The 23,491-nt window shown below is 41.8% G+C and overlaps 1 protein-coding gene across 3 annotated transcripts in view; it reads left to right on the top strand.

Annotated features, from left to right (window-relative positions):
- MYLK (myosin light chain kinase) overlaps positions 1 to 23,491 on the top strand; it is a 324,299-nt gene that overhangs the window by 117,243 nt on the left and 183,565 nt on the right. For all 3 annotated transcript variants that reach the window (XM_073305128.1, XM_073305127.1, XM_073305130.1), the window contains exon 3: positions 22,780 to 22,987. In XM_073305128.1, coding sequence (XP_073161229.1) covers positions 22,780 to 22,987 — 208 coding nt within the window. The remainder of the gene's footprint in view (positions 1 to 22,779; positions 22,988 to 23,491) is intronic.

Below are 23,491 nucleotides of genomic sequence, written 5' to 3'. Positions count from 1 at the left end.
ATCCCCCCTTCGTCTCCTCTTTTCCAAGCTGAAAAGTCCTAGCCTCTTTAATCTCTCCTCATATGGGACCCGTTCCAACCCCCTAATCATTTTAGTTGCCCTTTTCTGAACCTTTTGTAATGCCAGGTTATCTTTTTTGAGATGAGGGGACCACATCTGTATGCAGTATTCAAGATGTGGGCGTACCATGGATTTATATCAGGGCAATAAGATATTCTCCATCTTATTCTCTATCCCTTTTTAAATGATTCCTAAAATCCCGTTTGCTTTTTTGACTGCCGCTGCACACTGCGTGGACGTCTTTAGAGAACTATCCACGATGATGCCAAGATCTTTCTCCTGATTAGTTGTAAATAAATTAGTGCCCATCATATTGTATGTGTAGTTGGGGTTATTTTTTCCAATGTGCATTACTTTACATTAAATTTCATTTGCCATTTTGTTGCCCAATCACTTAGTTTTGTGAGATCTTTAAGTTCTTCACAGTCTTCTTTGGTCTTAACTATCTTGAGCAGTTTAGTATCATCTGCAAACTTTTCCACTCTCTGTTTACCCCTTTCTCCAGAACATTTATGAATAAGTTGAATAGGATTGGTCCAAGGACTGACCCTTTGGGGAACACCACTAGTTTTCCCTCTCCATTTTGAAAATTTACAATTTATTCCTACCCTTTGTTCCCTGTCTTTTAACCAGTTCTCAATCCATGAAAGGATCTTCCCTCTTATCCCATGACAACTTAATTTACTTAAGAGCCTTTGATGAGGGACCTTGTCAAAGGCTTTCTGGAAATCTAAGTACACTATGTCCACTGGATCCCCCTTGTCCACATGTTTGTTGACCCCTTCAAAGATCTCTAATAGATTAGTAAGACATGATCTCCCTTTACAGAAACCATGTTGACTGTTGCTCAACAATTTATGTTCTTCTATGTGTTTGACAATTTTATTCTTTACTATTATTTCAACTAATTTGCCCGGTACTGATGTTAGACTTACCGGTCTGTACTTGCTAGGATCACCTCTAGAGCCCTTTTTAAATATTGGCGTTACATTAGCTATCTTCCAGTCATTGGGTACAGAAGCTGATTTAAAGGACAGGTTACAAACCATAATTAACAGTTCTGCAATTTCACATTTGAGTTCTTTCAGAACTCTTGGGTGAATACCATCTGATCCCGGTGACTTGTTACTATTAAGTTTCTCAATTAATTCCAAAACCTCCTCTAGTGACACTTCAATCTGTGACAATTCTTCAGATTTGTCACCTACAAAAGACAGCTCAGGTTTGGGAATCTCCCTAACGTCCTCAGCCGTGAAGACTGAAGCAAAGAATTAATTTAGTTTCTCTGCAATGACTTTATCATCTTTAAGTGCTCTATTTGTATCTCAATCGTCCAGGGGCCCAACTGGTTGTTTAGCAGGCTTCCTGCTTCTGATGTACTTAAAAACAGTTTGTTGTTACCTTTTGAGTTTTTGGCTAGCTGTTCTTCAAACTCCTTTTTGGTTTTTCTTATTACATTTGTACACTTAATTTGGCAGTGTTTATGTTCCTTTCTATTTACCTCACTAGGATTTGACTTCCACTTTTTAAAAGATGCCTTTTTATCTCTCACTGCTTCTTTTACATGGTTGTTAAGCCACAGTGGCTCTTTTTTTAGTTCTTTTACTATGTTTTTTAATTTGGGGTATACATTTAACTTGACCCTCTATTATGGGGTCTTTGAAAAGTGTCCATGCAGCTTGCAGGGATTTCACTCTAGTCACTGTACCTTTTAATTTCTATTTAACTAACCTCCTCATTTTTGCCTAGTTCCCCTTTCTGAAATTAAATGCCACAGTGTTGGGCCATTGAGGTGTTCTTCCCACCACAGGAATATTAAATGTTATTACATTATGGTCACTATTTCCAAGCAGTCCTGTTATAGTTACCTCTTGGACCAGATCCTGTGCTCCACTCAGCATTAAATTGAGAGTTGCCTCTCCCCTTTTGGGTTCCTGTACCAGCTTCTCCAAGAAGCAGTCATTTAAAGTATCAAGAAATGTTGTCTCTGCATTCTGTCCGGAGGTGACATGTACCCAATCAATATGGGGATAATTGAAATCCCCCACTATTATGATGTTCTTTATTTTGATAGCCTCTCTAATCTCCCTTAGCATTTCATCGTCACTATCACTGTCCTGGTCAGGTGGTCAATAATCAATCCCTACTGTTATATTCTTATTAGAGCATGGAATTACTAAAAGAGATTTACCTTAGATATTAGGGAAAAAATCTTTCTAACTGTACAGTTAGTTAAGCTCTGGAATACTCTGCCAAGGGAGGTTGTAGAATCCCCATCATAGGAGGTGTTTCAAGACAGGAAAGTGCTATTTTACATGGTTCTTTGTGAAGGCTGTTGCATCCAAGTGCAAGTGCAGTGGAAATTTAGACAGAATACAGTTGCTGTTGGGATTTGGCCACATCTTCCAAGAGACACTGTAACTCTGTTCATTTAAATGCAGATACACACGACAGCAGGAGAAGCCACATTAAGCTAACTAGGAAAGACATTATTTTGCCATCAGGCATATCTCCTGGGCTGCTTCATGAATCCAGGTATTCTCACTTAACCCAAGTATGAGAGTTGGTTCGTGTTGTGACACCGAGACAGAAAAGCAAGAATTTTACCCATCTGTGAAGTGGGGACAGAACTAGATCTAATTCAGAGAGGTGCTGCATGACTCAAGCTTTTGCAGAGACTAGGAGATGGTCTGGTCAAATCAGTCACTGCTCTAGAGACTGGCAGAGGAAGCCTATTAATAAAGTGTAACCAGGCAAGCTTCTTGGGTTGGAAGGATTAAGAAATACTAGCATGAGCAGTACATGTATTAGTTACATATTTGGATGGTTATGGTTTTGCAGATTTTTGGTTTTTAGAATAGCTACTCTAACAGGTCACTGAAGATTTTGGTTTTTCCTACTCACTTCTGTCAGAGAATGGTAATTAAATGAAATCATAATTAATGCATTCCTATACTCTCTCATGGCTGATCAAATCTGGTGATGCTTGCACTACAGTACATTTAAGTTGAGCCTCTATTATGGTGTCTTTATTCTCCTAATTTCTGTTATAAATTTCTGTTATATATCACAATCAGTAATCCAAAGGGGACCCATTAGTTACTGTATTAAGGCAATAACTCAGTTCCCAGGTTACCACAGACGTCTTACAGGTTCTTGATGCTGATAAAAAGGCATTGCTTTACCAAAACAGCCTAACTCATGTGTTTAGTGACTGTTTTCCAGCTAGAGGAAGGCCCACCAGAAATGTTATCCATAATGCTAGTAACTGCTTCTGGGGTGCGTCAGCTGTTGGCTCTTTGTTTGCAGTACACAGTGAGGTTGATGTGTGGTGTATGTAGCTCTCTACAGGAGATGCACACTACAGAAAATTGGAGCTGTGGGAATTTAGCATCTCTCAAGATCAAGGCCATACAGATGAAAATAGTGAGTGGGGAACAAGATACAGAAATGTGTAAATTCATAAAATATATCTTCATTGCCGTGTATGTTACAACAGAGATGGGTGGCATTATGGGTAACATCTGTATTGGCACCTTCTGCTGGATAGAAGAAGAATCTGTGAACATCATTAAACTGTTAATCCAAGGCAATGGCCTTTTTATTTCGGCATCAAGAAGCTGTGAAACATAAACAGGTTGAACCTGCTCCCATTGAAGTAAATGGCACTACTCCCAAAGTAGGATTGGGCCTCTAGTAATTTGAGACTTGTAGCTAACCCACATTCCATTTGGATGAAATCTTCATATTGACAAAAAATTGCATAATCTTTTAAATCTGTCTCAAATAATATACAATAGAAAATGATTATGCTCTGCATATATTACAATTACTGATTGTCTTTTTCTTTGTGGGAGGGGTAGGGAGAGAGAGCACTCTTAAAAAAGATCACTCATGTTGGAAAACAAACATTCTTATTATGAAGTGATCATTGCTTTCTTCACGTAATCCTTGTCATTTTAGCATTGCTTTTATATAGCATCAGCACATTTTTTGAGCAGCTTATTTCTCAGTCTCAAACAATGGCTCAGAAGCGTTCTGAGATCTGTGGTCTGTTTTGCGTGATCATTCAGTTTAAATATCTAAAACTCTCCCCCCAAAAGGTAGGGTACATCCGTTTCTCATTTTGCTATAGATGAAAAGCCAATCTTGCTCTTCATTGCACTCTGTGTAGTCCAGTGGGCTTGCAAGAAGTGTAAATGGGGCAGAGAGTGACTCAAATACAATCTCTGTTCAGCTTCCTCAGTTCTTATTTAATGAAGGCCCATGACAAAATCTGCTTCATTGTTTTTTAAAGTCAAAGTAGATAAGGAAGGAAATCCCATCTTCCCAAAATTTCATTTTTCTTGTATTAAGTGTCTTACTCTCATGTCTTGGCCTTTCTTCTGGGGCTGTCTGCAAAAAATGTATGAACAAAAGTAATGGAAAATGCAGTAAATCAGCCCCTCCTGTAGAACTGGAAATGAATGAGCCGTTCCTGTTTTTCTGATGGCTTTAACAACACAGTGAAAGTCTGCCCTTGCTTTTCAGAAAACTCTCTTCCTGGGGCACAGGTTTCTGCTGCTCTGAAATGAATACTTGAAATGGCACAGTATCAGTTGGCATCATTTTAGAAGTTAAATGGGGTATGTGAAGCAATTAATAGAGGCTACGTGGGCATATCTATCCATTCAGCAGACATTAGTGTTTCACTTTTAACTCATTTATGTTCTTATTGTATAATCCTAAATGAGCCATAACAGTGTGCACACCTATGATGTTTAAACTATTCAAAATGTTCAGCACCTAATGAAATCCAATGTGTTTAAAAGGCCTTAACGCTACCAGTTGGTCCATGGGAGGTAAGCTACCTCAAATCAATCTACGTGGTTTTTTAAGACTTCAGACTCTGGAAAATCTTTCATTGACGTCAATGGGAGTTTGGCTTCAGTGAGTCCTACAGGGTTTTGTTCTGAAGCAGCAATACTTACCCTGAAAACTTTTTAGGTCTGTTCTTCTAAATACTCACCTATTCCCTGAATCTGTGTTAAAGTACTAAAACTAATCACGTCCTCCAGTGTAGTATCTCACTGGTTTGGCTCTAATGTGTTCAGACCATTCTGTGTTGGGTTTTTTGTTTGCCTGTTCTGAGCCCACTTTAGTTTTACTGCAAGGGCTCTGGGGCAGGGACCTGTTATTTGTTAGGCAGTATTCATCTGTTGTACAGCTCCATGCACATTGATACTTCTGTGAATACTAAAGTGCAGGGCCTATATATCAGTGTGAAAGGACCAGCAACTTGATGCAATGCAGGTAGATGTGGTACTGAATGGTTTCCATCAGTAGACAAGGAGAGGGAGAGCACCTGTCTCATGTACTGCACTATGCAATTCCGCTATACCGTAGAACATTGCAATGTAAAATGTGTTGGTTAGGAAGAAATACAGTTCAGTGATTATAGCTGAGTATGCCGAGAATGGGAATCTAGGTTCTGTTCCCAGCTCTATCACTGACCTTTTGTGTGAACCTGGGAGGTCACTGAAGATCTCTGTTCCCCCACCTATAAAATGGAACTAATATTTACCCACCTTGGTGAAGTGCACCTGAGATCAGATGTGTTTTATACCCCAGAAGACACTAACCATTCTGGAGCAGGGACTGTCTCTGACAGTGCCACACACATTGTTAGTGCTTGTGATGGGGGGTAGGGCTCTTCTGTCAAACCACCTTGGCTGCAGGCATTAGAACTTCTGCAGCTCTCTGCAGAGTTCTGCTGTCTCGTGGCAGGTGCAGCTTATTAACTGCACAGGGCATATAAGTGAGGCGAGAGCCCCTGTCTAGGGAGTTAAAACAGCAGAGGGAGACAGCCAAATGTCTGGGAGAAAGCTTTGGCTGAGCTTTGTAGTGTGTAATTGCTTTTGAGTTGTCAACAAAGCCAGACTTCAGGAAGGGGGTGAGTTTGGATGTTGACCAAAGGTCGGTCTGAGGACAGGGTAGGGATTCAGCCTGTTCACAATATTTCACAGACGGATAAAGTCCAGGACCCCTTAATGCTAAAACAGGAAAAATTAAAATAAAATCATCCAAGTGAGCTATTTGGGTGGCTTATATAAAACTCTCCTTACATACTTATTGATAGAGGTCAGCTAGCTAATATGCTGGGAAAGTAGAAGGACAGATGTTCCTTCCAGTGGAATGATTTATTAATGCTTTCCACCCAAAAGCATTCTTGCCATCCACCACCTCGGGATTGCAGCACCTGATTCAGTCTGTGTGAAAACAACATCCGCTGTTGTAGCAAAGTACCAGTGCTGGTAAAAGATCCATGAACTGAGCAGTGTTAGAGAAACACAAAAGTGTGCGTCTGGAAGCGTGCCTATGTCCAGTGTACTAGAAAGGTTATCACTGTTGGAGTGTACCTTTATAGTGTCATCTCCTGCACCAGCAGTGAACATTGAAGATACTTTAGTGTTGCCTGGAGATTATATGGTCTATTTTGGCATTCAAAAGCTGCAATAAAAATGTAGGCCATGGTTCAGGAGAGCATACAGGCCTGTGCTTAAGCCCCACTGAAGTCATGCTTAAGTGCTTCGCTGAATAGAGCTGTTTTCCTAAATCAGAGCCTTAATGCACTCTTATACCTCAAAGCAACATCCACGATCAGTTTAGCTCTGGAACTCCACTTTGGGCCATTGGAAATGATTCAGGGCATGTAGATGCAGTGACATTATGGTACCTGGGAAAGTGTTGCCTTATTCAAATAGCTTATACCCTGGTGACTAAATACCAAAGTCAATACATTCAGCACCTCTGGGGAAACTCTACTCCATTTCCATTAAAGAATTGTGGAAAAAATGTAGAATTGAGACAAAATGATCCACAGCTGTTGTCTGTTTTACTGTTAACAGACCATGTCTTTAGCAGATAAATCATAAATGCTTCCCTGTTGGAAATACCATAAATGCTGGATGAGTTGGCACTTTTACCATTTGTCCTTATCATATTTTTGAAACTCTGCAACCTACAGCAATGCTTTATTGTTGTGACTACTTCGATCACTGAGGCTACAAATGTCCCTGTTTTTACTGTTACTTCTCATCAATACCTACTTGTCTGTTTTTCCATCTTTTTACAATCCAAATTTGTAAACTCTTTGGGGCATGGAGTTAGAAGACTCATGTGGGGACAGTGCAGATTCAGCCACAGCTCCCAACTTATCTTCTACAAGCACTCGTGCCTGCTGCTGACACAAGGGACCTAAGACCTATTGCCTGTCAAGACTTTGGAGGAAATGCCAGACTAGTGATCTGTGAAGCACGTGGGTCCCTGTCCCTGCCCCAGCCAGGAGCAAGGAAACTGCAAGAACTTTTTGTTTTAGAGTGCACAGATGTCACCCTTACAAAGAGACGCAGTAGTTCCCAAGAGCTCTCCATCCTATTGCTGCTGTGGGCTCCCAGGCTCCCATTCCCTCACTTGTGCTCCTTAGTCATGGCCACAGCAATGTGTACACTTCAAGATGGAGTATTTTACCATTGTGTACATTACGTTCTTAGCTAAGTGATGAGAACTTGGGAGGTGCTGGTTCCCAGTCTCATGCTTCGTTTGCTAGATGTAGGTCTCCTATACATTCTGTAAATTTGCACATGTACCGTAATGCCAACATTTCTTTGTTATCAGATCATTGAATCCAAATTTGACTCCAGCCTCTATAGCATCTCCAAATGGAGCACTGCAGAGGTAATGAAGCAGGACATGAAGAATTCTTAGCACTGGGAAAGAATTTCCTGTAAGATAAACTCTCTCTCTTTTTTGGGGGGGTCCTTCTTTTCGAGAGAGAATTCTAGATCAGTGACTCTCAAACTTTCCAGACTACTGTACCCCTTGTAGGAGTTTGATTTGTTTTGCGTACCCCCAAGTTTCATTTCACTTAAAAATTACTTGCTTAAAAAATCAAACCTAAAAATACAAGTGTCACAGCACACTATTACCAAAAAATTGCATACTTTCTCATTTTTACCATACAATAAAAATAAATCAATTGGAATTTAAATATTGTACTTATATTTCTGTGTATAGTATATTGAGCAGTATTAACAAGTCATTGTCTGTACTGACTTTGCTAGTGCTTTTTATGTAGCCTGTTGTAAAACTAGGCAAATATCTAGATGAATTGATGTACCCCCTGGAAGACCTCTAAGTACCCCCAGGGATACACGTACCCTTGGTTGAGATCCACTGTTCTAGATCATCTGTACTGGTGTTAACGATGGAATAAAGACAGTAGCATGATGAAGTCATTCTTCCATGTGGTTGTCATTTCTCGTCTCTAGAACAGTGATTTTCAACCTTTTTTCATTTGCGGATCCCTAAAAAATTTCAAATCGGTGTGTGGATCCCTTTGAAAATCTTAGACATAGTCTGCAGACCCCCAGGTGGAAAACGACTGCTCTAAAATATTAGGGCTCTTTACCAGAGGGCTATGGAAATCTTTGATGCACACTACAACCGGGAGTGTGGAAGTCGAGAGAATGACCCACTCCACACACACATGAATGTGTAGGGGAGAGCCACCTATTTCCTATTTTTCCCCATCTAACCAGAATCATGAATATGAATCCTCTGTTTGATTTCACTGGGATGGAAATAGACCTAGGGTTCAGACTTGTGCATTCAGGTTTGTCATGTGTCTTTTTATTCAGACCCCACCTTTTGCCAAAGTATATTGTTCTCCTGTTGTGCCCCTGGTTGACATGGTAATCACAAGGGGTTAGAAGTACTGAGCATCCACCACTTCATTGAAGCCAGTGGGAGCTGCAGATATCTCTTCACCTCTGGAAGTCAGGTTGTATGTTTCTACATAGGGTTAAGAAGAGGTAATCGTCAAATGGCACATCAGTATTTGCATTTCAGGAAAGGTTTTAAGAGTGTGCATTAGTAATGAGGAAATAGGAGCTTAGTGCCAAGTCTAATGCAGACTCTCATTCCTTCTGGCTCTTGCTACTCTTGTGTTGAATTTTATGAGTTGCATCTTCATCAGACTCTTTCCCATCTGCTGTTGTGGTGAGGGAAATGATCAAAATGCATATAGCCTTAAAAGTTTAAAGAGAATTTATGACATTTTCCCTTTTCTGCTGATAGTTATCAAGTGATATCGAGGAGGTGAGTTTGTTAGAGGTTTTTTCTTCATTGCCACCAAGTGGAATCCAGGCAAAATACATCTGGTCTGAAGTTTGTTAAACCTGTGAAAGGAATTTGACACAGTTTTGTGGACTGATGGGGTTTTTTAAATGAATGCCATGACATGCCATATGCTGACAGCCAGGAATGAAAGTGGGTTGTAGAGTTCAGCGATGCCTCACAGATGCTTAATCCACAAAGGTATATTTTGTTTGTTTTTTGGTTTTGAGAAGACGTGATTGAAGATATGTGTTGTTTTTTCTCTCACTGCTCCAGAGCATTTGAGAGGAGAACCAGATAATTGCATTCTCCAATTGTGAAGATGTATGTCTTCACAGAGTAGCATTTCAATACAGGTAATGCCCAGAGAACTGATTTATGAGGACTCCATGCATTTGGAACATAAAATCTAAACATCACCAGATGTAAAATACCAGAATTTGGCACTTCAATGAAAACCTAGGTTTACACAAAGACCAAGACACTCTCCTTGAAACATATGTACTATAGCTAATGCTTTCAAGTGAGCTACATTTGATCCTAGCTTTTGCATTAAATGATAGCTTTAAACTAGGCTACAAAGGGTTCTTGACCATTTCTTAGAAGGGGTATAGTTCCGCTTATTTGAAAAAAATACAGCATTGCTCTGATGGCAAGGTCATAGCTAAGGTACGAAACATCTTAACTTTTTTCAGATTTACTTTTGACTTGTCAGGTTCCAAATCCAGAAGGAAATTTTTAAAAAACTGGATCAAGTATTCTTGACTTATGCTTTTAGCATTAAAGTTTCAGAAGGAGCCATAACAATTTATCATGTCCACCCCCTCTATCAAGAACATCTGCTCTTTGTTTGTCAAAGTGGACCACAGTATAAACCCTACTTGACTGATCTGTACAACCAGTCTTGCAAATAGCAGCAGTGGCCAGAACCACATTCTCCCACCTAGCAAGAAAATTGGACTCCTACCCTGGATCCTCTCCAGGGTATTGACCTTGTTACCTCTAGACTAGAGCTTTGCAATGCTTTCTACCTAGGGCTCATAGTGGGAGGTCACACACGTTTCAGGTAGTCCAACACTCAGTGACTTTTTTCCTGTCAGGAACATGCTAGTACTCAGTGTCCTGCACTAAATCTCCTGTCCAGTACCAGATCTACATCACAGTTCTAGTCTTCATCATGGAGGTATCCAATGACTAGGACCTAGCTGCCTACGAGGTCACCTCCTTTTTTTGCACAACCCACCAAGAATACCATGATCCATATCACTAATGCAATTGATAGAACCTGACATGAATCTCTCAGGAGCTGGTGTAAAGGGGGCTCCACTTTTTGAGTTCCATATGAATCCATGTATCATATAGCTCAGAACAAAATACAATGCATGCCTCTGCAAAGGCCTTCCCTGAATAGTAACTGAGGTCTTCTCTACTCTTGGTTATTATTTATCCCCTCAATATCTCATAGTAACAGTGTGAGTGAGAAGTGCTGAAACTGCTCCATCCTCAGGCAAGAACGATTTCCTCTCTAACTGTGATTGCTGGTAGCTAGTGTGACAGTCCAGGGCAACTGCACCTGTATTTCCCCTCCACGGTCCAGCAAAGTCCTCCAGAGTCCACCCACTCTGGGCTCCCAGCTCCTCAGCTATCCCCTGTCTTTGGCAGTGACCTGTGTTTCTCTCCTTCCTGAGTGAGTTTTTCTCAGGTACACAGTGGCCTGCCTATATTGTGTTATTCTCAGCAAGCCAGCCTGCCTCGACAGGCCAGTATCTTCAGTTGCTGTCTCCTCAGAGGCTGTAAGCAGCATAATTACCACACAGTTCTTTCTGTGCAAGCACACTTATTCTTGAGGTGCAAGCATTACAGAGAAAACATATTAAAACATAGACATTCCTATACACATGGTAGAAGCTTACCAGAGGTCACCCAAAGTCTTATGCGGCTTCCATAGGCCAAAATCCTTCCAAACCTTCCCAGAATAAACTGCCCCCTTCTCTCCCCTTGATCAGAAGGTTCTATCACTTTGCTGGATCAAAAAGAAGACTCTGAGACAGTTTAAACTCAGGCTTTTTATCTAAAGGTCCTTTCTTGTTTGTGGGTCTCTAGAGAATGCAGTTTGAGCCAGTATATGCAAGCCTTTCCAGGTGGTGGTACCTCTCTGGAGGTGTTACAACCTGTGTGAATTTGCCTAATCACTCTTTACTGTTTGTAGCTCCTGGAGAGCTGTGGTCACCCTTCCCCATGGAGTTACATACAATCCCTGGCCCACAATGATATATACATTTAATATAATAAAATCTCCCAAAGATATTGCAGGAATTGACTTATCTGTCACATATAGATACTGCAGTGAGAAGTGCATTATAAATAAGGCTAAGATTTTGTCAGTTATTTTTAGTAAAAGTCACGGACAGGTCACAGGCAACAAACAAAAATTCACGGAGCCCGTAACCTGTCTGTGACTTTTACTAAAAATAACCATACAAGCCTTGTGGCAGAGGTGCACAGCACCGGCTGCAGCCCCCACCGCGGGGCAGAAGTGCACGGCCCCAGGGACAGGGGCGCATGGCGCTGGCTGCGGCACCTGCCACAAGCAACAGGGAAGGGGCGCAGGGCCCCAGCAGAAGTCCCCCTCGCGGGGCTATGTGGGGAGCATAGCCCCAGGTCCAGCCCCAGCCACGGCTCCAACCCTGGCTTCAGCTGCGGACAGCTGAAGCTGAAGAAGTCACGGAGGTCTGGTAAAGTCATGGAATCCGTGACTGCTGTGACTTCCGTGACTAAATCGTAGCCTTAATTATAAATACCTATCATAGTACCTCATTCACTCTATCAGTGAATAATATGTCTATCAGGTGTCTTTATTACAGTCAGTGCCATGGCATATGAAGGTTTGATGCATCTTTACAACAGCATTGTAGGTTTTCAAGCAATGTGATGATAAAGGCCGAGAGAACTAGTGGTCTTGAGTTCTGGCTTATTGGAATCATTAGTGTGTCTGATTTAGGATAAAAGAAAAGGAGTACTTGTGGCACCTTAGAGACTAACCAATTTATTTGAGCATGAGCTTTCGTGAGCTACAGCTCACTTCATCAGATGTTTACCGTGGAAACTGCAGCAGACTTTATATACACACAGAAATCATGAAACAATACCTCCTCCCACCCCACTGTCCTGCTGGTAATAGCTTATCTAAAGTGATCAACAGGTGGGCCATTTCCAGCACAAATCCAGGTTTGTGCTGGAAATGGCCCACCTGTTGATCACTTTAGATAAGCTATTACCAGCAGGACAGTGGGGTGGGAGGAGGTATTGTTTCATGATTTCTGTGTGTATATAAAGTCTGCTGCAGTTTCCACGGTAAACATCTGATGAAGTGAGCTGTAGCTCACGAAAGCTCATGCTCAAATAAATTGGTTAGTCTCTAAGGTGCCACAAGTACTCCTTTTCTTTTTGCGAATACAGACTAACACGGCTGTTCCTCTGAAACCTGATTTAGGATATCAGACCCTGTCAATTCAATCTTTTACCTGAAGTGAACTCCATGAGTTCTCTGTGCCAGTTTGTAATGAGGAATGCTGTGTTTCTTCCAAATACTAAATCTCCTCTCCAGCATTAATTTCAAAATGGGAAGTAGGCAAGCAGGGAGAGAACTAGTAGGATGGACATCCTGGGTTTGTTCTTTGAGACTTGCTCTCATCTGAGGAAACTGATGTGCATGGATTCAACCAGCATGCCTGCTGTTTTAAGGGCAGAACCTAGATTTAGAGGGCATGGACAGTATAAAAGCAGCTGGTTTGAACAAGCTGCTTTCGATTTCTGAAGTGTTGCTTTGCTTTTGTGCAGTGTCATAATGCATTAAATAACATCCTGTGCGAGACGAATCATCTGGTGTTACTTTTGTTTACTGCCAAAGATAGCAAAACTGGTAAAATTAACATGACGTTTGGATAAAAGAAAAAGACCTGCCATCAGTTTGGACAGGTGGCCTGGAAGCTGAAATAAAGCAGTGGTCAGAATTGATAGGAAGTGCAAATGGACAGATACTGCCTTCTGTCTGCCCAGATTACTTTGAGATACTGTAATAAAGGATCTATTTAGTTATATCTAGAATCTGTACAGTGTCCATCACTGTTACATGTGGTTTCTACCTAATTGAGCTACAACTTGCCTTGCCTAGCTTTCTTATGCTATAACTCTGCTATTGAATAGAATTAAATGTGCAGGCTTTACAGTGCTGTTTGTCAGAGGGTGGCAATGGATGGCAGGAGAGAGATCACTTGATCATTACCTATTAAGTTCAATCCCTCTGGGGCACCTGGCATTGGCCACTGTTGGCAGACAGGATACTGGGCTGGATGGACCTTTGGTCTGACCCAGTACGGCCATTCTTATGTTCTCTGTGCTATTTAATTACATTCATACTTTTCTTTGGGAGGGTGTGGTTGCAACGGATTACATATTTATTGAATACATTTTAGGGAATGCACTAATATTATCCTGTTGTTCATTTTAGTAATTCCTCTGTCTCAACCCCACCCCTTTTGTGGTAACTTAAGAATCCAAGAAAACAAAGTAAATCAGCTGTTTATCCTTGGAGGCAGGTATCCCAAGCAGTCTTCGATCATGTGAACAAATCACCCCTCACTGGGATTCCTGACTCCGTGCTGCCTGCCTCTTAGATCTCCTCCTGGATGAACCTCCATACCTCCTTTTTAGAACTTGGCCACCTCCTTACTGGAGAAACCCAGCAGCAGCAGCTGATTCCTCTTCCTTGTGAGGGAAGGTAGCTTATTTATGTCCTTGCCCCCTTATCCAGCGTCCCTTGCTGTAGGCTCTAACTCCCACAGCCCTTTTGGGAACCACAACTCCCAGAACTCCTTGGTTCTTAGTGGAAACTACACAGAGGACAGAAGCTGGACCATGACCCTTTCTCACAGGGCTTGCTCACTGTGTGACACTCTGTTAACAGCTATACAGGCATATAGTAAAACAATCTAGAAACCTACCAGCCTTGTTGTGAAAGATCAGAAAGCTTACAGGGGTTCTCAGCAGAGCTGGCTGGTCAGTTGCTCTTGGATCTTTTCCTTAGCCAAGTCTTCTGTGGAGGCATCTTTCCTGTAGGAGTAAAGGACAAGAAATTAGATGTGACGGAATCTTGAATAGGATAACAAGTGCTTGAGGGAAGGAGAAGAAGGATGATAAAACATGGACTGTGGCAAGAAATAAGCCGTCTGCTATGTACGTTCCAGTTGTTAAGCTTGCCCCCAGTAGTAGCACACTGCAGCTGTTTATCGTGGTTCTCCTATGAATTCAGTACCAGTGATCAGGCTATTGTGATGCTCCAAACTGAAAGCCAGTCGAGGAGATAGCTGCAACTGCTACTGTCTACTAATAATAGATGAGCCAGCTGCAATATCAAGCTTCAGTCTTTTTTTAAAATGGTTAAAAAGTCACTGTGTACACTAGAGAATTAGGTGCTGATTCCGGGCAACAGCAGTGGTAACTCTAGGGGATTGTGTAATGTCTAGGTGAGCATATGCCTAAAAACATCAGGGCATGCTGAAAACCTTTGCTCTGTATCCCTGTTTCACTTCATGTGTTCTTCGTCCCTGCCGAGCTGAGAGCTTTCTCTTTGAAGTGTGTCCATATTTATTCCATTTAACCCCTTTGGCTTCTAAAATAAAGATTTCCCACATGGAGAACCTGGAGTGAGAGGGAATAGCATTTAACAGCAGGAGCAACAAACCTGGGGGCATCAAAGGATTTAATTCAGAGCGGTAGCCATGTTAGTCTGTATCAGCAAAAACGATGAGGCACCTTAGAGACTAACAAATTTATTTGGACATAGCTTTCGTGGGCTAGAACCCACTTCTTCAGATGCATGGAGGGGAAAATACAGGAGCAGGTATAAATACATGAAAAAATGGGAGTTGCCTTACCAAGTGTGAGGTCAGTCTAACGAGACAATTCCATTAACAGTAGAATACCAAGGGAGGAAAAATAATGTTTGTAGCGGTAATGAGAGTGGCCCATTTCAAACAGTTGACAAGAAGGTGTTAGTAACAGTAGGGGAAAATTAGTATGGGGAAAATTAGGTTTAGGTTTTGTAATGACCCAACCACTCCCAGTCTTTATTCAGGCCTAATTTGATGGTGTCCAGTTTGCAAATTAATTCCAGTTCTTCAGTTTCACGTTGGAGTCTGTTTTTGAAGTTTTTGTCTCTGCTGCTGCCTGACTGTTTACTTCTGGTTCCAAATGAGGTGTGTGGTTGACAGGTCAGTTTGTAACTCTGGTGTTCATAACTCTGAGGTTCTACTGTAGTTTAAATAGAACATGAAGTATGAAAAGCTGAGTAGGATACATAACATTTTTATGCCTCTTAGTATTGCAAAGATAAATCACAAAGCATCTCTTATTTTACGTAGGTTGAACAATCCAGACTCTTCCTTTAGCTGAGCAGTTTATACACTATGGGCTTGACGCCTACTTTAGATGCGCAAAAAGAAACGCTGAGGAACAAATGTGGTGTGCATTTACCACAGCACGACTTAACACCATATATTGCTCCAACCTTGGACCTTTAAAATTCCTCCAGTTCTGCAGAGAAAGGATTGTCTTTTTACAGGAGCTCAGTGTCATTCAATGGAATTCATGCTGCATTGTGTGACATCCTCTGCAGGACAGAAGTAATTTTAAATGGCTAGTACTGTACATTCCTGTGCAGGGGTCAGTTCTTTAAAGCCAGTATTTGGGGGCGGGGGTGGTCTGCTTGGTTTATTGCAGCTGTTACATGTGGTGAGAGTCCAGCATGTGCATGAATGTGAATTTTGATGTGGTTTTTTGTGTGTGTGTATTCTGTGTTTTGTTTGGTCTTCACAATCCAAGACACTAGCCAATATCTCCGATCCCAGACACAACCCTAGGAACCTCCATCTTGCAGTGTCCAGTTATGCCAGTTGGATGCTACAAGCTCATATGAGTTCATCAATTTAACAAAGAAATTGATATGTACCAGGCTTGTTATCCCAAGGGGAGTCTCAGACACGCTCCAAACCAAACGCACTGCTTCAGGTAGAATAAACAAACAGAATAATTAACTACAAAGATAAATTTTAAGTGATTATAAGTCAAAGCATAACAAGTCAGATTTGGTCAAATGAAATAAAAGCAAAACGCATTCTAAGCTGATCTTAACGCTTGCAATGGCCTTACAAACGTAGATGCTTCTCACCACAGGCTGGCTGGTTGCTCTTCAGCCAGGCTCTCCCCTTTGATCAGTGCTTCAGTCGCTTGGTGTGGTGTCTGTAGATGTAGGTGGAAGAGAGAGAGAGAGAGAGAGAGAGAGCATGGCAAATGTCTCTTCCTTTTATCATGTCCTTTCTTCCCCCTTGACTTTGCCCCCCCCCTTCAGAGTCAGGTGAGCATTACCTCAACGCAGTTCCAAACTGACCAAAGGAAGAGGGGTGACTCCCTCGAGAGTCTAACAGATTATTTTGTTGCTACCTAGGCCAGCGTCCTTTGTTCCTGTGAGGCTGGGCTGGGTTTGTCCCATACCTGCCCTGATGAGGTGTGAACTGCCTCTCTGTTCTTGGAGAGTTTTTGCCTGGGCTTGCTTTAAGCCATGAGGATACTTTTCGCTTTATACTCTACTTTTCATAACTATATACATGAACTTATAACCTTACAATAACATTACTATAACAATTACTATAACATCACTATATCAACCATGCTCAGTGCATCATGAGCCTTCCGAAGACCCCCAACATGACAAACTTTGCATGGGTTCCACACAGTCATTTTATAAAGATGAACATGGGGGTGTAGGGTGTTCCCCTGAGGTACAGAGCATCACAGGATGCATATAAGAATCCTGGTTGCAGCCATTTTATGTGACCCTGTCCCTTGAATGCATAGTTTCAGTGGTGTTTTGTTTTTCCTAGGGGCTATGCACCCACAGAGCTAGACACAGAACTGTGACAGTTTCATGGGCATAGAGTTCTTTCTCAGATCTTCATCTTGGTACTTTGACATATATGTTTATATTAACAAGACTTTTCAGGAAGATTCAGCAGTTGACGTGCACAGCCCAAAACTCTAAACCTGTACAGTACCATAGAAAAGATCTTCACTAATTTTTGTTGTCGTCAGCATTTTTTAATGTTTGCTGGAGAGGCTGGAGTGAAAGGCCAGGGTTTCATCAGAATTGGAGATATTCATATAAAGAAAGGACAAGGCAGTAAATAAAGGTTATAGCCCTATGCTGCAGGGTATTAGATAAGCAGATAGATTCCTCCTTGGTGTGGATGCATTATTCAAGGCAGATGTTTTTACTGAGCTCTGGAAAGGTTAGGAGAGGAATATAAAACCTGCTGCAGTTCTGGAATTGGTCCATCAGCATAAAACCCAGTAACCAGTGATTCATTTAAGGATCCCTGACACTTTTATGGCAAGGCTATGTCTTTCAGAGTGGGTCTGGCTCAGTTTGAAACACATTCCAAACCCAAACCTGAAATAAATCCTTTCAGTAGAGCAGTGCTGCAAACATTTCCCCTGTCTTCATTTCATTTTCAAACCTTATATTAAAGAACAAAAAAATAGAGCTAGCGAGGGGAATGACTTAACCCATCAAAGGGAAATCGCATGTCGCTCAATCTGTATTTTAATTTTTGGTATGGAATTTTCACAACTTCTTAGACATGCATATGTCTAAAAACATGCAGATATAATGTACAAAATAAACACACATTGAAGAAATTGAAAAAATATTTGTGTATAACTCAGCCAAATGATACTGAAGAGGTATCTGTAGCTGCCTATCCATAACTAAAGCGTTGGGTAAGAATGATCTACTGTGGTCCAAGTTAGAGTTGGGAATGCTATGACAAATAAAGGCAAAAATGTAGACTAAGGCCATGCCTACACTAGCACTTATGTTGGCAAAACTTTTGTTGCTCAGGGGTGTGAAAGAAACACACACCGTGAGCAACATAAATTTTGCTGGCATAAGCGCTCATTTGCACAGCCATGCTCATTGAGCTGGTTTTATTATGTCGACAGGAGAGCTCTCTCCCTTTGGCATAACACGGCTACACGAGTGCTCTGACATCTGTGCCACTATAAGCTGGTAAATGTAGACATGGCCTAAATCTCAGGAAAATTCTTCCAGTTAGAGATCTGTTACATGGTGTAATTGTTGCCCCCAAAAGAAGTGATGGAAGCCTATTGCATGGGCCATTTGAAGCTGAACTGGACAATACACTAGAAGAAATATTGTAGGGAACAATTTTATACTGGCAGGGAAATTGAGTGATATTTTTCCTATATCTTTAGCATCTACGATTCTATACATTCTGCAAGTGTGTGTGTGTGTGTGTGTGTTGGACATGTGTCTTGGGTGAGGTGAGGCAGATGAATTACATTTATGGACGGGATTCTCAACAGGTGTAAATTGACATAGCTAGAGTAACTTCAGTAGAGCTGTGCTGATTTACACCAGCTTAGAATCTGGCCCATTCTGGCTAAATAATGAAATAGCTACTAAAGAACCTCCTTTCTGCATACCACTCAAACAGCTACTTTTCTGAATATTTACGATGGTCTTCTTGGTCCTAAACGTGTGTGTATAAAACAATAATTTTAAATCCTGTTTCGTCTAAAATTCCTGAAACCTAATATCTCCTACCGTGTATGGCCTAACACAGGACTGGGAACCGAAACTCAATTCTAATAAACACTTTGTCCCTAATTACCTTTGGTCATGTCCCTCAACCCCTCTATGGCTCAGTTTCTTAATCCATGCAGGGGAGATCAGTCCTTCTTCCCAGGGGTGCAATGAAGACTAAAGAGTTAAGTCAGTCATAACACATTTTGAAGAGGGTCTTCCTAAATTCCACGTCTTATTATGTATTAAAAATTGGGGGAAAGGGCATTCACTCTAATTTCATAGTCAGTGGAGAATTTAGGGCCTGTCTACACTGGGATTTTTACACAGGTATAGCAGCCCTGGTACAAACCCTTGGAGCAGATACATTGCACTGGTGTTCAAAGGTTCTGACAAGCATATGCTGCAGTGGCTCAAGCCACTTCTACACCAATGCAGAATCATCTATGCTAGAGTATAGCTTCATTGGTGCAAAAATCTCTAGTGTAGCTAAGCCCTCAGCTGCCCATTCCTGCAAATGAGATGGAAAAGTTCTTTCACCTCCCCCCGCCCCCCGAATATTTAAAATTCTTGGGGGGAAAAATTGAAAACCAAATATTTTGGCCAAAACCAAAAATATTTAGATTTGGAAATGCCATGGTAGTTATGTTTGGGTGTCACATGCTCCCATTACCCTGTCATAAACAAGGCTCCATGGTTTGACTTAATCTCCCTGATGCACCACTGCCTCATCTCAGAGATGTTGGGATGCATCATGGGAGATATAATCCAAGTAGGAAGTCCAGCCCGTGGAGGAGAGTGGGAGCATAAGTCATCTGAAATACAATAACCATGAGCCACTTTGGTGGCATTTCCAAACCTAAGTGTTATCGGGTTTTTTCAGACAAACTTTTGGTTTTGGCTGAGAACTGTTCAGTTCTTGTGCATATGGTCTTTCAATGAAAGCAGACACTTCTTAAGAAAAGTGTTTTGTAGAAAATCCAGTTTTTTCATTGAAAAACAGTTTTGACAGAAATTTTTTGACCAGTCCTAATGCCATGGTTACAGAATCCAGATGTTTTAGGTGTCAAACATTGTGTAGAACAGTGGTCCTCAAACTTTTTCTGTCACAGCCCTCCTTACCCGTAATGGAATCTGTCCACACCTCCTGGGAGCCACAGTCGGGAGCTGCAGCAGGTGGCTGTGATTGGGGCTGGGAGCGGAGCGGGGTCTGTGGCTGGGAGCAGGGCTGTGGCTGTGGTTCTGGCCGGGAGCCAAAGCTGCAGCTGGTGCTGGGGTGGAGTTTGGGGCTCCGTGGGGCTCCGTGGGGCTCCCTCCCTGCCCCCCCTGGGGGCTAGCCTGGGCTCCTCTGCACCCCCATAGGGGGGAGTGCCCCACAGTTTGGGGACCAGTGGTGTAGAAGATGTTTCCCTTCTGCTACATGAATATCTCTTGATGAGCTTTCCTATTTAGGTTTTTAAATTATGGTAGAGATTTGTTTCTATGTGTTTTTGTTTATTTTTAAACAATGTTCCTGTAGCTTGAGGACCCTCTGGTGATCTTTTTGACCATGAAAGATAAACGGGTATAGTGGATGCAGAGTCTGTGTGTTGTTGGACCTTGTGCTCCATGAAATGCATGGCCACATAACGTGTAGAGAGAATGGATGGTCCAGTGCTTATAGTATTAGCCTGGGCTGTGAGAGACCTCGGTTCAATTCCTGTTCCGCCACAAACATCTTGTGTGTCTCAGGGCACATCACCTAGCTTCTCTGTGCTGCAGTTCCAAATCCATAAATGGGGATAATAGCACTTCCCTACCTTACAAGGGGTTTGTGAGGATAACTACATGAAGTTAAGAGATTCTATGGCTGTTTTTATGTATAATAGTGTCTCCCATTGCTGAAGAATTCCAAAGAGCTTTTGTAACATCGACAGACCCCGGTCGTCAGCGGGCGGGATCAAACCTGGGACCTCTGGAGCTAAATGCATGAGCTAAAAGTCACATGGCTCTTAGCTAAGGCTGTAGAGCAGACTCATTAATCTCTCTCCAAGTGGTCTCAGTGCCACTGGATGGGACAGAGCACCACACCCAGGCGGTATGTGGGTTACGCTTTCACCACAGGACCTTGATGTTGTTTAAGTAAAGATGGGCTTGGGAAAAGCTTTAGATGTTTAGATTGGAAATAGAAAGCTCCTCCGGCACATTCATTATGATGCCTACAGTGGGAAACATAAAATGTCCTGTAATGACGTACTGTATATTGAGTAATTAATGTGATGGAGTGTGGATTACCATGTTACTAACAAAAGTAACTAGGACCTGTGGAGTTAATGGAAGGGGGAAGGACTTCTGACTACTGTCAGTGCTCTAAAGTAGTTCTAAAAAAGTCTTGCAGATCGGAATGTTAGGCTCCAGCAGAAGAGAAACCCAGCTGGTGTGAAGTGGGATTGGATTAAAAATGAAAGGGCTGGTTTTGAAAGAAGAGAACAAAGAAATGAGTATGGGTGGTGCTGCTGAAAATTGTAACTAGGAGAGTGAGTGGTACGGGAAAAGGAAGCAGACAGCTGAATCAAGGCAGGGAGGAAACGTTGGAGAAATCTGGATAAACTAAGTTATATGCAACTAAATTTTGCTGGGTGGCTAAATTGGCAACCTGCTAGGAAGCACAACTTCCATAAAATAGAGCAGATTGCAGCATTCCTCCTTCTTAGTAGGAGATGGAGGTTAGCATGAGGCATTTCTTCTTGATCCATTCAGTTATTTTAAGAGTTTAAGGCAAAGGCAATATGTTTGATCAAAGAAATGGGAGCTAAATTATCAATTGGGGATTAGGGAAGGAGGGTGAAAATGTTGGAGCCAAGTTACTTTGCTGGCTGTATTAGTGTGACTTTAACACATACCAAGGCATCCCCAAAGTGGTGGCTCTTCCCATGAAGTATGGGAAGAACCTTTACCTGAACAGTTAATTTTGTGAGGAAATCAGGCATGTCTGTGATTTTTTTTCCCCCCCTGCTTCTGTGATTGAAAAGGCCACAACCTCACCTGATGTAAATGGTTTAATTGAAGTAGATGATGCTATGACAATTTATGCCAGCTGAAGATCTGGCTTAAAATGTGAAGCTATCAGTGATATCTGCAGCAGACGATGAGCTACCCACATCCTCTCCTTTCTTTGCAATAAATTGATATGGTTCTCTTCTGCAATGAACTTATGGCTACTGTCATTTTGTAGTCGAATATGCATGTCTGTGCTCGGTCACCAATAGACTGAATCCATGTAATATAGTTTGGGGGAGAAGTGTCTAATCTTTCTAGGGTCCTGTGCTGTGCCCACCACCAAAGCATCTGAGTGGCTGTTAAGGCATGTTTTCAAAATGTGGACCCTTAATTTCTCTTTTTAGGCACCTAAATAAAAGTGGGTTAGTTGACAGAGGGGTTGAGTAGCCATAGCTTCCGCTGATGCCAATGGGAGCTATAGGTGCTCAGCACCTTTGAAAATCAAGTCCCTTTCAGATGAGCGCAAAAATACCATTTGCAGTAGCAGCTGAACTGCAGGCAGCCACATTAGAAAAATTTGGCCTAAAGGCCTTGCATACTTAAATGTACAGTCGTTGCTCTGCCTTTGAATTTCTATATACTTGGAACCTGGGCCTCAGAATTCCTCATTGGTGAGTTTAATATGTTGCTGCAGGCAAATCATTCTAATGAAAAACTTTCACTGCCGAGGTTTAACATTTTGATTTGTCCAGTAGTTTCTCTGTTTCATTAGGTTCTGCCATTTGGCTTGCAAAGTTTTTTATGTGTTTAACAGTTACTGCTTCAAGAACTTTCCACAGTATTGCTCAATATCCTGCATTTCTTACTGATAAAATCACTTATGTTTTTCTTCTTCCCCTCCTCTTCCCAACCCATCTTTCTAGGTCAGGGGCTATCCAGAACCTCAGATCACATGGTACAGAAATGGACTTCCCATCACAGAGGGAGAGTATTACGTAGTGGACTGCAGCATTCGAGGGATTTTCAGCTTAGTGATCAAAAATGTGCAAGAGGAAGATGGTGGAAAATATACTTGTGAAGCTGCAAATGATGGTGGAGTTCGCCAGGTGACTGTGGAGCTAACTGTGGAAGGTAAGAGGACTATTACTATGCTGATCCTTAAATATAATCATGGGTATGATAAAACACACCCAGTAAAGGGGGCAAGACAGATGAGATTATCAAACTGACAGGTGAAGATCCAACCTGTATGCACAATGTTGATCACTGATGCAGAAGGAGCACTCGTTATTAGCCGTTCTCATTGAAAAGAGTGGCCTGAGCACAGGATTAGGGGCCAGGAGCTTCTTAGTTCTAATCACACCTGGCACTCATTCTTTCTGATGCTAGGAGCAAGTCACACAGCCCCAAATCTTCAGAAGTGTTTCCATGTTACCTTGGGGGCTGTATAAGTACAGAATGGGAAATGAGCCACAAGAATACCAGTGCAATTAATAGGAGTTTTGCTGCTAAAACCTGGTATGACATTTTGAAAATGTAAGGGGAGGTTTTAATTTAAAACAATGGAATCTTTGAACTCCATTGCATGGCTTTATTACAGTGATGTATGGTAGCATTTAATGAGATTGTATGTAC

Source organism: Lepidochelys kempii, chromosome 11, assembly GCF_965140265.1.
Source record: "Lepidochelys kempii isolate rLepKem1 chromosome 11, rLepKem1.hap2, whole genome shotgun sequence".
Lineage (NCBI taxonomy): Eukaryota > Metazoa > Chordata > Testudines > Cheloniidae > Lepidochelys > Lepidochelys kempii.
The sequence above is the reverse complement of the archived record's forward strand: the minus strand, read 5'-3'. Positions and strand labels throughout refer to the sequence as shown.